Here is a 14833-nt window from a genome sequence, read left to right as displayed (position 1 = left end):
GAAGACTTTTATAATAGATTTTCTCTATATATAAAAATGTACCCCAGTTGTGGCCCCGCCCTACCCCCAGGGACCATGATTTGAACAAACTTGAATCTACATTATCTGAGGATGGTTACACGCCAATTTGAGATTTCTTGGCCAAATAGTTATTAAAAGAAATTTTTTAAAAGATTTTCTCTATATACTCTTATGTAAAAATTGATCCCCCAATTGTGGCCCCACCCTACCCCCGGGGACTATGATTTGAAGAAACGTGAATCTACACTACCTGAGGATGCTTCCATTTTAATTTGAGCTTATCTGGCCTAATATATTTTGAGAATAAGATTTTTAAAGATTTACTCTATATATTCCTATGTAAAACTTGATCCCCTAATTGTGGCCCCACCCTACCCCCGGGGATAATGATTTGAACAGACTTAAATCTACACTACCTGAGGATGCTTCCAATCAAAGTTGAGCTTTCCTGGCCTTATAGTTTTTGAGAAGAAGATTTTTTAAGATTTTCTCTATATATTCCTATGTACAACTTGATCCCCCAATTGTGGCCCCATCCTACCCCCGGGGACCATGTTTTGAACAAACTTAAATCTACACTTCCTGAGCATGCTTCCAATTTAATTTGAGCTTTTCTGGCCTAATAGTTTTTGAGAAGAAGATTTTTGAAAAATACCAACAATTTTTTAATAATTCTCAATTATCTCCCCTTTAAAAAGGGCGTGGCACTTCATTTGAACAAACTTGAATCCCCTTCACCTAGTGGTGCTTTGTGCCAAATTTGGTTGAAATCTGTCCAGTGGTTCTTGAGAAGAAGATGAAAATGTGAAAAGTTGACAACGACGACGACGACAACGACAACGACGACAACGACAGACAACGGACAAATTGTGATCAGAAAAGCTCACTTGAGCCTTTGGCTCAGGTGAGCTAAAAAACCAATAGATTTGACAAAACATTGCTCTCTGTGTAACTATTTGGTATAGCGGAAGCTTTTACTTTGATGCTGCTCGTTTTTTGTTTTTTGTTTTGTTTACTGTTTATAGTATCATTGGCGATTTGCCTGCCTACAGCCAGGACTCTGCTTTCAGCAAAGCCCGGCTAAAAACAATCCAAGCTATCAACACTAATCAGAAAGTGTCGTTTTATCAAATTTTGGTAGTTTCCTTTAAATCATTGAATAAAAAGGGCCATTTGCCTATATTTAGGGATATTTAGCGACACTGATTACATTCCGGGGAAAAAAAGTTTGATCAATTTGTTTCTAAGTTTACTCAACACGAATTGCGCAAGACAATGTTTACAATAATTTCTAGCATGTACATTGTAGAGACAGTACGCTGCCTTTTCTTCCTCCGTAATATACCCATGACATAAACTAAGGTTTGTATAAAAATATTCAAAGCAGTATTTTGCATGTATTGATTGTGTTTATATGATTTTGTTTACTACTAAGTTTCACGGTTCGGATTGAAAAATATAAGTACATATGCCACGGTTAAAGAAAATACATGTACTTAATGAACATGTACATCGATAGTATAAATCACTGCACGGTTTATATTATTATTATAGTCTAACCGCTTCTGAAAATTATTATAAATAGCCAGCAATAATTTATTGCTATTGGTACAAACAAGATGCACACGACTTTTATAGGGTTTTCATTAAGTGTCCACAACATGTAAGTAAGGTGACCCACCATGTGTATTGTGAAATCTTGTTTTGTTCACAGGTGCTTGCGGACAGGACCGACTCCCCTTCCATCCCCCACCCCAAGTATCTAGACCCCCGTGACTTCACTCATTTTTTAAAATTAATATAAATTATCCTACTAGACCTTTTATGACATATATATATATATATATATATATATATATATATATTATAATTAGACATTCATTGAACAAAATTTCTTTAAAACAAATATTTTGAAAAAAATTAAATCCCCTCTATATACATGTATAATACAACAAGGTTGAGCACTGTACAAGTAACTTCGTCTGCCAGCCGAGAGTTATTGCCGTTGAATATTTGTTGAAGTGATATTGTATAGTAAAACTCAAATGGATAAAATACAGCACCTCACCTTATATGCGAATGATAAAAATAAAGACAAATTCTGATATATGAAACTCGAAACGGATTGAGTACTAGATATTTGCACTGGCGTTCTTAAAAATGACATATAGTCTATATTTGGAGGTTTTGATACGCATACATACGCCAGTTTAAATACACATATTCCAAGTGTTACAACATCCTGTAAATATCTTGGTGTTCTACTCGATGAATTTGCTACATTTAAAAATAATACAGAAAACCTCGCTAAATCCGGAGGACGTGCATTAGGAGGTCTTATTTCGAAAATACATTCAAATAAATCAATAGGATTTTACACTTACGAAAAGATGTTTCTAAGCAGAGTGACTACTGCAGTGGAGTGTGGGGACACACAAAACATTACAACATCGAATCCGTACAGCTACGGGCGCTGAGATACTCACTAGGGGTGCACCGGTTCACTCCGATTTTAGCTATTGAAGGAGATAGTGGCTGGTTTCGCCATCAACTTAACATGCTACGATTGTGGAACCATCTTGTTACTATGTTAATAATAAAATAGTGGTACATGTATTTCTTACTAATTAACAGTGTATGCGTAAGAGAGAGAGAGAGAGAGAGAGAGAGAGAGAGAGAGAGAGAGAGAGAGAGAGAGATTAATAAAACATATACAAGATCACCTCTGACTCGTTAATACAAATGTGAAGTATGAAGTATGGGGGTTCTAACCTGGGGAGCATTTTTTTTATTTATTTTCCTAATATAAGCACATAATTTACCGAAGGAACGCACTGAGGTTCATAAATAGTTTTGTATTATTAGTACAATCCCCAACGAGTCCCTATCGCGTTTCATGAGTATTGACCCCACTTTTATTAATCATCAGTGGCGTCGAAAGCAAATTGAAAGTGGGGGGGGGGGCTAGACTAATCCTCATAAATCTTGCCAAGAAACCCCCCCCCCCCCCCAAAAAAAAAATTAATATTCCCAAAATCATAAAAATCCTAATCCGGGGAGGGGGGTATACCTATAGTTCTTACACCTACCAAACTTTTTTCCCCCAAATCATGAAATTCCTAATCCGGGGGGGGGGGGGGGGGTTGTGTTGTATACCTATGACTCCAACATCTCAACATTTCCATCTTTTCAAGGTAATTTTTAGAACAATTATCTTTCCTGAGAGAAAAAGTGGGAGTGGGGGGGGGGGGGGGGGGGCGAACCCTCTATAATGGTATGTGCGTAATGGTTAGGTCTATGATTATCTTTAAGATTATGAATACTGTTAGGAATTTATTCAGGTGAGTCAGACATTCTTGGCCACCACCTCATGTTGCTTATGTCTAATCATACTGACTATCCAGTTTACTGTCCATCAGTCTGTCAGTAGACTAAGCAACATCGAGATAAATTTGATTCTGACTCATTTGACATTTCAAGAAATAATTTTTTAAAATTTATCCTGTTGTATTTGACTTTTTCTTTTGATTATTGTTGATAATTCATAGTTAATTCAACTCACTTAAGAAATTGTGAAACATAGCTCTATGCATAATCGATTTAAAGGTCTTTTTAAACGTAAGGACTATAGGGTGACCCCCTGTCACTTAGGTTGGACCTATACGATTTAGTTCCCCTTATCCTATGGTGCCCTTGTTCTCGGTGACAGATACATATATATGATATATTACCGAGCTTCTCCCAGACTGGTCTGTTCAGGCTTGATTAACTAGATACTGATTGCCGATTGTTCAAAAATAGAAATATTTGATTAGCTAGAAACGATATATTTAGATGTCTTCTAGATGTTCTACTGAATGTGTGCTGAAAAAACTACTATTTTAGTAATCATGATTAGTCATTATTAGTTGCTTTCACACAGTGATGTTCAACCCAAGCGTAACAACACAACAGCCGTTGTCACTTGGCCAGATATATGGACATGTCACATCAGGAGAACTCTTCAACAATGGCACAGTGTCCGTGCGAAATGCCACCGAATCAGAAGAGGACATTGAGTTTGTTGGAAAGTTGGTGGTCGAGGGGTTTGAACGGAAATTTGTCCATGCTACAAGTCGAGCGAGGTATGCTATACGTTATATTAGTAGTTAAATTTTCATAAACTATCATTATCCCTTCCCATTTTATCGAGGCCGAGTCAAATTATCTGTACTCTAGATTACTTTTATATCAATTATTTCAAGATTAAAAAAATAACTTATTCCCCATCCCAATTTCTTAGGGAGTTGTGTTGAAGGTTAATACTTTTTACTATTGGATCGTATTGGAAATGGTTGAAAATATTCTTAATTCTTCTATTTCCCCCATAATCTTCGTATTTCTGCCCCTGAGATTTCCTTTTCTTCAAATATATATTAAAAATCCATGGCCGCAACGAATTTTACTTTTTTCTCCAGCATTATACAAAGTTTTTTTTATCACCAATCTTATGACAGGTAAGCACCATTTCAGCATTTTACTCTATCAGAGTCATACAATCACAAGTTCTCAATTCATAAATGTTACATAATGTTGATTTTGTGTAAAAGCACTGTACAAAAGAAAGTTTCGCACAGGTCTTTGGCTGCATTTAAAAAATGAAAAGATGCGTAAAGTCATGCGCACTTGAGCTCTTCTCGGCCTGTTTTTCATTAACTTTTATTATGTATAGAAAAAAAATCATATACATGTATATTTAGAATAATGTATTTGTTTTATTTTGATATCCATTGTTCTTCGGAACTATTTTTTAAGGTGGATCAAATACGTGTAGTTATCGACCATCGGCCCCTCTCAAAAGAAAAAAAAATGCAGAATATTCGCTCATCAAAAAGCAATATGTTTTCAATACAGTTCCTATCAAAACAGAAATTTATTATAATAGTAAATCGATTGATGGCCATGTACATGCACATTGAAGCCTGAGGGAGTGCAAGTTTTGCAGTCCTGTATACATGTACATAATATGCTTGCCTTTCACAGCTTACCCACAATGAGAACTATGTATTCGAACAATATGAAAGGGAGGCCTCCATTGTTTTATGAAAGACACTTCATTGCTGAATATAATGCAGATAAAGCTGGAGTCTGTGTCCTTCGTTACCATGGAGATTCGAAACTTTTTCCGTAAGTATTTTTTAAACTGAAAAAAAACCCTCAGTACTAGCCTTGCAAGGAATTAATGAAATCTTCTTATTGAATTCACACCGTCAAAGAGCGTAATAAGCAAAAACGAATGAAATATGGAATTTTAAAATGAATATTTAATATGAAAATAAAGAATCAGGAATGATAGAAGTTTATATAACACTTTTAAAACACTACATAAAATAGTTGTACAAAATATTCAACAGTGATAAAATCACTCACATTTCCCCGTTTGAGTATCATATTACATGCTCTGTACGTCTCACGGATTTGAGTTTATCATTATTCAGAGAGAGGGACGAGGACGTGCCGCCTTTGGGGTGTTGTGACCTGTGTGGGTAAGTCTTTGGGGTGTTGTGACCTGTGTGGGTAAGTCTTTGGGGTGTTGTGACCTGTGTGAGTAAGTCTATGGGGTGTCGTGACTTGTGTGGGTAAGTCTGTGGGTGTTGTGACTTGTGTGGGTAAGCCTTTGGGGTGTTGTGACTTGTGTGGGTAAGTCTGTGTGGTGTCGTGACTTGGGTGGGTAAGTCTGTGGAGTGTCGTGACTTGTGTGGGTAAGTCTTTGGGGTGTTGTTACTTGTGTGGGTAAGTCTTTGGAGTGTTGTTACTTGTGTGGGTAAGTCTGTGGGGTGTCGTGACTTGTGTGGGTAAGTCTGTGGAGTGTCGTGACTTGTGTGGGTAAGTCTTTGGGGTGTTGTGACTTGTGTGGGTAAGTCTTTGGGGTGTTGTGACCTGTGTGGGTAAGTCTGTGGGGTGTCGTGACTTGTGTGGGTAAGTCTGTGGGTGTTGTGACTTGTGTGGGTAAGCCTTTGGGGTGTTGTGACTTGTGTGGGTAAGTCTGTGTGGTGTCGTGACTTGTGTGGGTAAGTCTGTGGGGTGTCGTGACTTGTGTGGGTAAGTCTTTGTGGTGTCGTGACTTGTGTGGGTAAGTCTGTGGGGTGTCGTGACTTGTGTGGGTAAGTCTGTGGGGTGTCGTGACTTGTGTGGGTAAGTCTGTGGGGTGTTGTTACTTGTGTGGGTAAGTCTGTGTGGTGTCGTGACTTGTGTGGGTAAGTCTGTGGGGTGTCGTTACTTGTGTGGGTAAGTCTGTGGAGTGTCGTGACTTGTGTGGGTAAGTCTGTGGAGTGTCGTGACTTGTGTGGGTAAGTCTGTGGAGTGTCGTGACTTGTGTGGGTAAGTCTGTGTGGTGTCGTGACTTGTGTGGGTAAGTCTGTGGGGTGTTGTTACTTGTGTGGGTAAGTCTGTGGGGTGTCGTGACTTGTGTGGGTAAGTCTGTGGAGTGTCGTGACTTGTGTGGGTAAGTCTTTTGGGTGTTGTTACTTGTGTGTGTAAGCCTTTAGGGTGTTGTGACATGTGTGGGTAAGTCTGTGGGGTGTCGTGACTTGTGTGGGTAAGTCTGTGGAGTGTCGTGACTTGTGTGGGTAAGTCTTTGGGGTGTTGTGACTTGTGTGGGTAAGTCTGTGTGGTGTCGTGACTTGTGTGGGTAAGTCTGTGTGGTGTTGTTACTTGTGTGTGTAAGTCTGTGTGGTGTCGTGACTTGTGTGGGTAAGCCTTTAGGATGTTGTGACTTGTGTTGGGAAGCCTTTGGGGTGTCGTGACTAGTGTGGGTAAGTCTGTGGGGTGTTGTTACTTGTGTGTGTAAGTCTGTGTGGTGTTGTGACTTGTGTGGGTAAGCCTTTAGGGTGTTGTGACTTGTGTGGGTAAGCCTTTGGGGTGTCGTGACTTGTGTTGGTAAGTCTTTGGGGTATTGTGACCTGTGTGGGTAAATCTTTGGGGTGTTGTGACTTGTGTGGGTAAGCCTTTTGGGTGTTGTGACCTGTGTGGGTAAGTCTGTGGGGTGTCGTGACTTGTGTGGGTAAGTCTGTGTGGTGTCGTGACTTGTGTGGGTAAGTCTGTGGGGTGTTGTGACTTGTGTGGGTAAGTCTTTGGGGTGATGTGACTTGTGTGGGTAAGTCTTTGGGGTGTTGTGACTTGGGTGGGTAAGCCTTTGGGGTGTTGTGACTTGTGTGGGTAAGCCTTTGGGGTGTCGTGACTTGTGTGGGTAAGCCTTTGGGGTGTCGTGACTTGTGTGGGTAAGTCTTTGGGGTGTTGTGACCTGTGTGGGTAAGTCTGTTCAGAAATGGTTTTCTCGCATAATTACCGGTGTGAGATCGGTTTGTCCAGTGTGAAATTATTTTGTCTTACACTGTGTATTACTACGTCGCTGTAAAATGTAAACAAACACCGTATGGTTGTACTTCAAGAAAATAATGGATGATTGAATTAGCTTAATTATAAGACATTATTTGGTTTAGTTGAAATTGACTATACTCTGTTCCGAGTTTTTGCTTCAATCCCTTTTCGCTAATATGAAAAATTTCCAGATTATCTGTTTTGAAACGCCCCCTCTACCACTTCAGGTTTCAATACACATCCTGTGAACTTTTATGAGTGAAAAATGATAATTTGTCAATGAAGATATCTTGGATATTTTCCCTTTTATCGATTTTAATAGCATTTCTTTCACGGGTATGGATATATTTATTAAAAATCATCAAAAAGTGATGGACGCAATAACTCGGGACAGACTATACAATGTAAAGAGGTTCGATCCTCTGATTTTGGGTAGCCATTTTAGGTCACCTCTAGTCTGGAAATTCATTGCCATATATTAATTCTACTTGTAAATTCCTATTTTACAATGCCAAATAAACTATATCGAATAAAAGGGGGATTTACATATTTACAGAGTTTAGTAAGGGACTATATTTTGCGGCGGAAGGTTAAAGAAGAAAATGAACATTTTTCATACATGTAACTCAGTTGTATTAGAGTACTCTAAATTTAGCTTCCTTATGATCAGCGCAATCCAAATTTCTACCTAGTTTATGCATATTAGCACATTTAACTAATATTTCATAAAAGTCAAGAAAAAAAGAACTCCAATTTTTGCCCAAAATTAGCTTATTTCATGCTATATCTCAAAATTTACATCATAGACCCATACCTTTGGGTTTATTTTCTGAATTTGTGAGATATTTTTGACAAGTCTATTAAAATTTGAAAAAAAGTTGGAGACTTTTAAATAATTTATTGCTTGTTGAATCGTTAATGGATAAAAATAGCCTTTTATTAGTGCAAAAAGGTAAAAATATTAAATAGGCAGAGAAATTGCAAACTTTTTCTTAATGATTATTTTAATTTCACTAATTCTAAATAATGAAAATTTGTATTTGATGCTATGGATCATTTCGATTAAAAATTATAGAGGGAAAAGCGATTTATGTGCAATTTGTACTTTCAGTGCAGAAAGGTCATATCAAAAACACTGTAGCACCGAAAGGTCATAAAGACCCAAGATTTTATTTTGAGTGTTGGTTTAGCTGTGTGTGTAGATTGTTAAAAAATACTTTAGAAAAAAAACCTTAAAGACTTATGATCGCAGGATCCAACGTCCTTAAACATATTTTCATTGAAAATATTGTAGCGCGCGGCGGGATAAACCGAAAGTAAACTTTTAAGCATCAAAAGATAAAGTTGTCAAACATCGTTTTTTATGTAAAATAATGCGAGAAAAATAATCATTCATTACATACTTGTATGGGATTGTGAAATTCCACCTTTGGGGGGGGGGGGGGCAAGATTCACAAAGCTTAGGTAGGCAGACTGTCTTTTACGAATCCTATATTACATTTGTACATAATAAAATATTGTTTAAAACAATATTTATAAATTAATTTATATACAATCAATAATTTTGTGACATTGATATATGTTGTAAAAAATCTCTTACACAGAATCTTGCATTAGAAAAACACACATATTGCTTACAAATATTATGCAATGCGTTAGAAAAGTATGTGGAGCTTGTGCGTAGCTGACGTAAAAATTAACAGATAAAATATAAGATAAAATAGGATCAATAAAACTTTTAAACTTGGACCCATCCCGATCATTTGCGTACATGTACTTATACCAGTACCAGTATTTAAGGCACCTCACTACGCTCAGACTTACAATTCTTACGTCACACGATGGCGATTTGAATGTTTTGTTAAATTGTTTTTATCAATCAGTTTAGGTGAATATCATCATAGCTTAGTGGTTAAAGTATCAGGATTGTTGAAACACATATGACGAGTTCGAATCCGCCTGGGGATTTTGCTCATTTTGCTGAATTAAAATGTTTAAAATTAAATCCAAAATAATTGCACATTGTTTCGCCTTTTTGACTCACATACTTCTTATCCATCATGCAGTTTATTTAGCTGCAGGACTGTAGCTCCAAGTCTGAAAAAAAAATTTCAGACCGGGATATACAGACCTGCAGCTAGTAGTTTATTATAATGAAGTTATTTTCGGCAGGTTTGAGCAACTAATTCAAGGTGTAGTGAGACACCTTAATCACAAGTACTAAACTTTTGTGAGATGAGGGGAACAATGATAGTTAATGTTTGATATTCCTACCCACCTCGGATTAGGATCGGGAACTTGATTGTGGGTGAAACTATTCCAATGTGTACAACGTTTAAAAATAGTCCTCACACCTTGACGTCAATCAGAGATTGCAAACTTCATGACGTCAAAGTGAGGTACCATGCTGCATTGTATTTAATGGTCAGATGTTGAAAATACATTTATTTTTAAAACTATTTTAGTTATTAGTGCCTGTTAAATCTTCGGTGACATGGGATTATTAGACTTTTTCATTATCGTAGAATTATTGTACACACTGACCATTCTGGCTTACATGTACGTGCATCCTGTTCTTTAATGATATATTATTTTAATTTTTTTTGCGAATTTAGATTAGCCCTTTTAAACCTTGCAACATCTTCTGAGGTTCCTGCTGGAAAATGTTATGTAGATCATATTTGTGTAGACTCGAGATTTAGAGGTAAAGGCATTGGGAAAGTTCTATTAGACATGGCTGAAGTCGACGCTAAGAAAAGAGGATGTAAGGTACGAATTATAATCGTAAAAATTTGAAACATCGTTTAGTTAATTTTGATAACCACCTTATTGCAAGCACGTGTATGCAATGGATTACACTAGTATACTCTGTCCCGAGTTTTTGCTTCCACCACTTTTTGCTTGATATTTCAATAATAGTAAATACCTTTGTGCTCAAATTACGTTCATCCACTAATATAAAAAATGTCCAGATTATCTGTTTTGAAACGCCCCCTCTACCGCTTCAGGTTTCAATACACATCCCGAAATTGAAAGTCTACGGAGATTTTGCATTGCAACAGCCATTAATAAGCCCGGATGATAACGTTAAAAAATTGCACGATGAATTCCGAGTGTATTCCGAATGGAGAAAAGATGTAAACATTCCCCATTATAAATCTCCGTAAGGAATCTGTTTTCGTCCCTGTGAATTTTTATTGAGTGGAAAGGGATAATTGTTCAATGAAGATATCTTGGATATATTCCCTTTTAGCGATTTCAACTGTATTTCTTTCACAGGTATGTGTAATTTTATTAAAAATCATAAAAAAGCGATGGAAGCAATACCGGTAACTTGGGACAGACTATAGACTGTAAAATGTTCATTGGGACATATTGAGCTGTTAACCGAAGTCCCAGTACAATATGATAAAACCTTGACATTTTGAGACCTATATTATAGTGTAAAGATCGTTTTGCTTTATTTCACCTACCTAGCCATATCCAACAAGCATTCTGAGAGTATTGCATTAGCAATACACGTCCCCTACCGGTTTGTGGAAATTGTGAAAACAATGCACTGTTATGCAGAATATCGAACCCGAACATTAAAAAATTGGAATATAAAAAATTAATTTTCTCGAATATATGTCAACCAAACGCTACAAAAGTGTAAACTTGATCTGTAGTTTGACATTTTGAAGCTGTTCAACAAATTTCATATTATTCCTCAAACGCATAAAGAAAAAAAGTGTGGAAAACTGAAGTGGGACAGACAGACAGACGGACAGACAGACGGACGGACAGACGGACGGACGGACTGACGGACGCAGAGCAAAGCTATAGTCCCCTCCGGTGAAAACCGGTAGGGGACTAATAATACGTCTTTAATGCCAGTTTTGCGCTTAGATATCAAACCCCCAGGTTAACCCTATTTTTGTGTAATCCCCTGAAGATCAAAGGCTTTATTTCGCATGCATTAGGTTCGATGCATTAACTAAATCAAATGTACATCTACTTCTTTTTTACCCTATATCCTGCAAAAATGACCGAGATCTTTAACCTCTTATTACTCAAAATCAGGAAGTGTTTTTTTTCAACATGTTTGGATATTCATTAAATTTTACTTTTTACATATGTTATTTATAGAAGTTTTAAAGACGATGGTCTGATTAGTTTCTAATTTCCGATGAGGACAGCTACATGTTACGTGTTGGGCATTTTCCAGGACAATCAGAAATACCTGTCAGTATTTGAAAAAGATGACATCAAAAAGGGTTCTCATCATGGATGAAAAAACTCATATCAGAATTCCTTATTCACTATTTTCATCCTAGTTCTAGTAAATAGATGCAGAAACTTTATTAAGAAAATGTGATACACCCAATGAAAGTATTATACATAAAGCTTTTGCAAAGTAACACTGAATTTAAAATTAGAGGTCATATTTGCCAAATCTTTCATATTATATATCTATAATCCTAATCGTGAATTTCAGGTTGTGGGACGTAATGTAAAAGATATTACATCACTTTGCTGTTGTGGAATGTGGTGCTTGACTGGAGAAAGAGTATGTACTTAACAATGCCTTATAGCTATTGATAATTTACTACATTAGAATCATATTAATTTAATGTTGATATTTTGATAGGAATTTGCACTCATGGAGAAGGTTCTATCATAAATGGTTCGCTTGACTGGAGATGGACAGAGAATCCGAGCTCAGGAGAAGAAATCTCGAACCTGTTAAAATTCACACATCACATTATCTGCCGTAGTAAAATTGTGATCATATTATATTTAGATCTACCAAGTAGTATTTCCTCTATTTCATATGGAAACTAAAAGTTAATTCATAGCTCTATAGAAACAGCCAGACTTAAATCTACACGTCCCGTCCATTGATTGGTCGAAATCGACAGCGGCTGAAACTGACGAGAAACTGACAAGACTAAAATTGACACGCCCTGTTTATCGATTGGTCGAAACCTACAGCAACCTAAGAAAAATCACGGACTGCACGAAATTATCATGATAATGTCAGACTCAGAGTCTCACAGGTGACGATTTGGCTGTTTCTTTTAGCTAACGCACTTATGTATATTAACAGTAATTCAATGAATTTTACTCACTTTTTCATAATCAATTTATTACTATATTACGTAAAAAAGATGTTAATTAATATAAACATGCGGGTAATGAAGGTAGCGATCATTGCAGGAAAAAAAAATACATAACCCGCTAAGGCGGGTTATGTATATTTCCTGCAATGTCGCTACTTTCATATCCCGAATGAATCATCAAAGAAAGCATTTTATTGTTTAAATAAACACTCTTTTAGTTACCTTGTTCCTAGAACTATTTTTTTTTTGTGAAAAGATATAATTTAAACGCTCAATGGAATAATGAATGATTTTGTGAAACGAAAATCGGTTTTTGTATTTTTAATTTTACACATGAATTTTTTGATGATGCATGATTTGTTTAACTTCACCAAACTCAATAAAGCCTTAAACAAACGTGTATCTTGCTTGTCCATGGATCGACGTTATGTCTTTTTACAAAATGAATTACATGTACCTTTGACGGAGTTTTTAATGTATGAAGTTCTGTTGTATACATTTTAATCTCTTTGCTGACTGTGATAATTATTCATAATTGTCTATTTCATTATACATGTATGTATCAAATTTTATTTGTAATAAATAGAAAAAAAGTTGTCTATACATTCTCTTGTCCCTATCTTTTAAAATAAAACTGATGTCATTTTTAATCTGGTACCTCGGACTGATGGGTCGTGGTGTCATTCTTTGAATATTACGAGGTGATAATTTTAGTCGGAGCGTGGTCAAATTGATCACGCTCCGACTAAAACTATTACCTCATAATATTCAAAGAATGAATCTTCATTACTTGTGTTTATATAATTTTTAGCAATTGCACGATTGAATATTAGAATATTTACATTATTATATATGACCCACTTTTGCTTGTGTAAGCAGTATAGAGATCGATTGAGTGTTTTAAGAGCATACACATGCATACTCTCCACTTTGGGCTCATACCTCACATAAGCAGAGCATTTGGGTTAATGGTGTGCATTGACTTTGTGACCCATGTCAATGTGAAGGTCATAGTAGATCTTTAATAATCAGTTTTAGACCTTAAATTGTTTCCCATTTGCTTAATCATGTACAAAGTAGACGAAAATGCCCGTATGTAAGGGAAATTGAAACTGAAGAAATACATTTTTTTAAGATATAGGTCAAAGTCAAAGCAAAATTCTCTGAAATGCTTTTCAACCTATTGTCCATTATTTAAGCGGGGAGTTTTGAGATGGTCACCATATGCACCTCAAAGTTGTCTTGTTAACTATCTTTGTAATTGAGTTTTTAGACATGAATGTTAACAGTTTTTGTAAAACATTTGAAAACTTCACAATCTTCTGTTGTGATGTACTATGTATGTTGTACATGTTTTCACACGTTATTTGAAACCATTTTCAAACTAGCAGAGTACTTTTAAAAGATACTACAGCAAGAGCATGTCTTTTAAAACGCTCGAAAAATCGACGTCAGCTAGCTGACCGCGCGGAACAATGGGCCATCATAGAAAATCTGTGTCGAATGAGGTGAAACACCGATAGGAACAAAACAAAAGATAGAGGAAACAGGAAAAACATCGAAATAGTATCCGCAAGTGACACAAGCGATTTGTTTATGGAACCTGCGATTGTACCCTTTACACCCCTGCGAATGTTATTGTCATTCAAATTTTAGACCACGTGGTTTTATTTGACCCTTTCAGTTTCGCAGTAAAAATCGTACCTCGTGTAGAAAGTCTATTTCACAGTATCTAGGTTCTTGTAGTCAAATATAAAATCAAGAGGTTTATTGATTTTAAACTTTAACTTCATTAATTGGGGAATAAAAGTGTTCTAAAAATAAATGTGACTATACAAAAATTAGTTTTTGTCTGCTGTTGCAACAACTAACATGCTTAAAAGAGATCCCTCCTGAGGATTAATTTTCGATCCGCACCTGACCTAGTAATATCAATAGTGAAACAGACTATACCATTTTATGCAGAATGTTCCTTGAAAATAGCTCGACATACTAAGTTTTAATGCAAAACAGACACCCATTATTTTTTTTAAAACATGGTATTGCACACCACAAGCATCAAACATGGCTATGATTTTATTAAGCAACCCACTGTTTATATTTTCCACCACTCTGCATGTGGTCGAACACGAACGATAACTCTGTTCTGAATATTATCGTTTAATATAAATAGCCTAACTGCTAGATGGTGAAATAAGACATACATCCTGAAAGCTTTTCCCGTTTTAATACCAATCAAAGTAGGATATGATATGAAAATCGACCAGTACTTACGTATTTTGAGAATATTATCCGAACACTTATACTTCCGCTCGAAATTTCACAGGAAATGAACAAATCTCGGTGAAGTC

The 14833-nt window shown here is 36.3% G+C and overlaps 1 protein-coding gene across 3 annotated transcripts; it reads left to right on the top strand.

The window, feature by feature from the left end:
• The first annotated feature begins 1249 nt into the window (after positions 1 to 1249).
• LOC117690857 (uncharacterized) lies at positions 1250 to 13085 on the top strand. Of its 3 annotated transcripts, none has more exons than XM_034475609.2 (7): positions 1250 to 1383; positions 3944 to 4145; positions 5044 to 5187; positions 5499 to 5546; positions 9996 to 10149; positions 11858 to 11929; positions 12011 to 13085. In XM_034475609.2, exons 2-7 carry the CDS (start codon positions 3946 to 3948, stop codon positions 12041 to 12043), a joined length of 651 nt encoding a protein of 216 aa, XP_034331500.2. In that variant the 5' UTR covers positions 1250 to 1383; positions 3944 to 3945; the 3' UTR covers positions 12044 to 13085. The 3 variants fall into 3 exon arrangements, with proteins under 3 accessions (XP_034331500.2, XP_065927113.1, XP_065927112.1); XM_066071040.1 differs by having other exon boundaries at positions 1276 to 1383; positions 3930 to 4145; XM_066071041.1 differs by lacking the exons at positions 11858 to 11929; positions 12011 to 13085 and adding an exon at positions 11588 to 11810.
• Positions 13086 to 14833: the final 1748 nt, after the last annotated feature.

This window comes from Magallana gigas, chromosome 9 (genome assembly GCF_963853765.1).
Source record: "Magallana gigas chromosome 9, xbMagGiga1.1, whole genome shotgun sequence".
NCBI classification, from domain to species: Eukaryota; Metazoa; Mollusca; class Bivalvia; order Ostreida; family Ostreidae; genus Magallana; species Magallana gigas.
The sequence above is the reverse complement of the archived record's forward strand: the minus strand, read 5'-3'. Positions and strand labels throughout refer to the sequence as shown.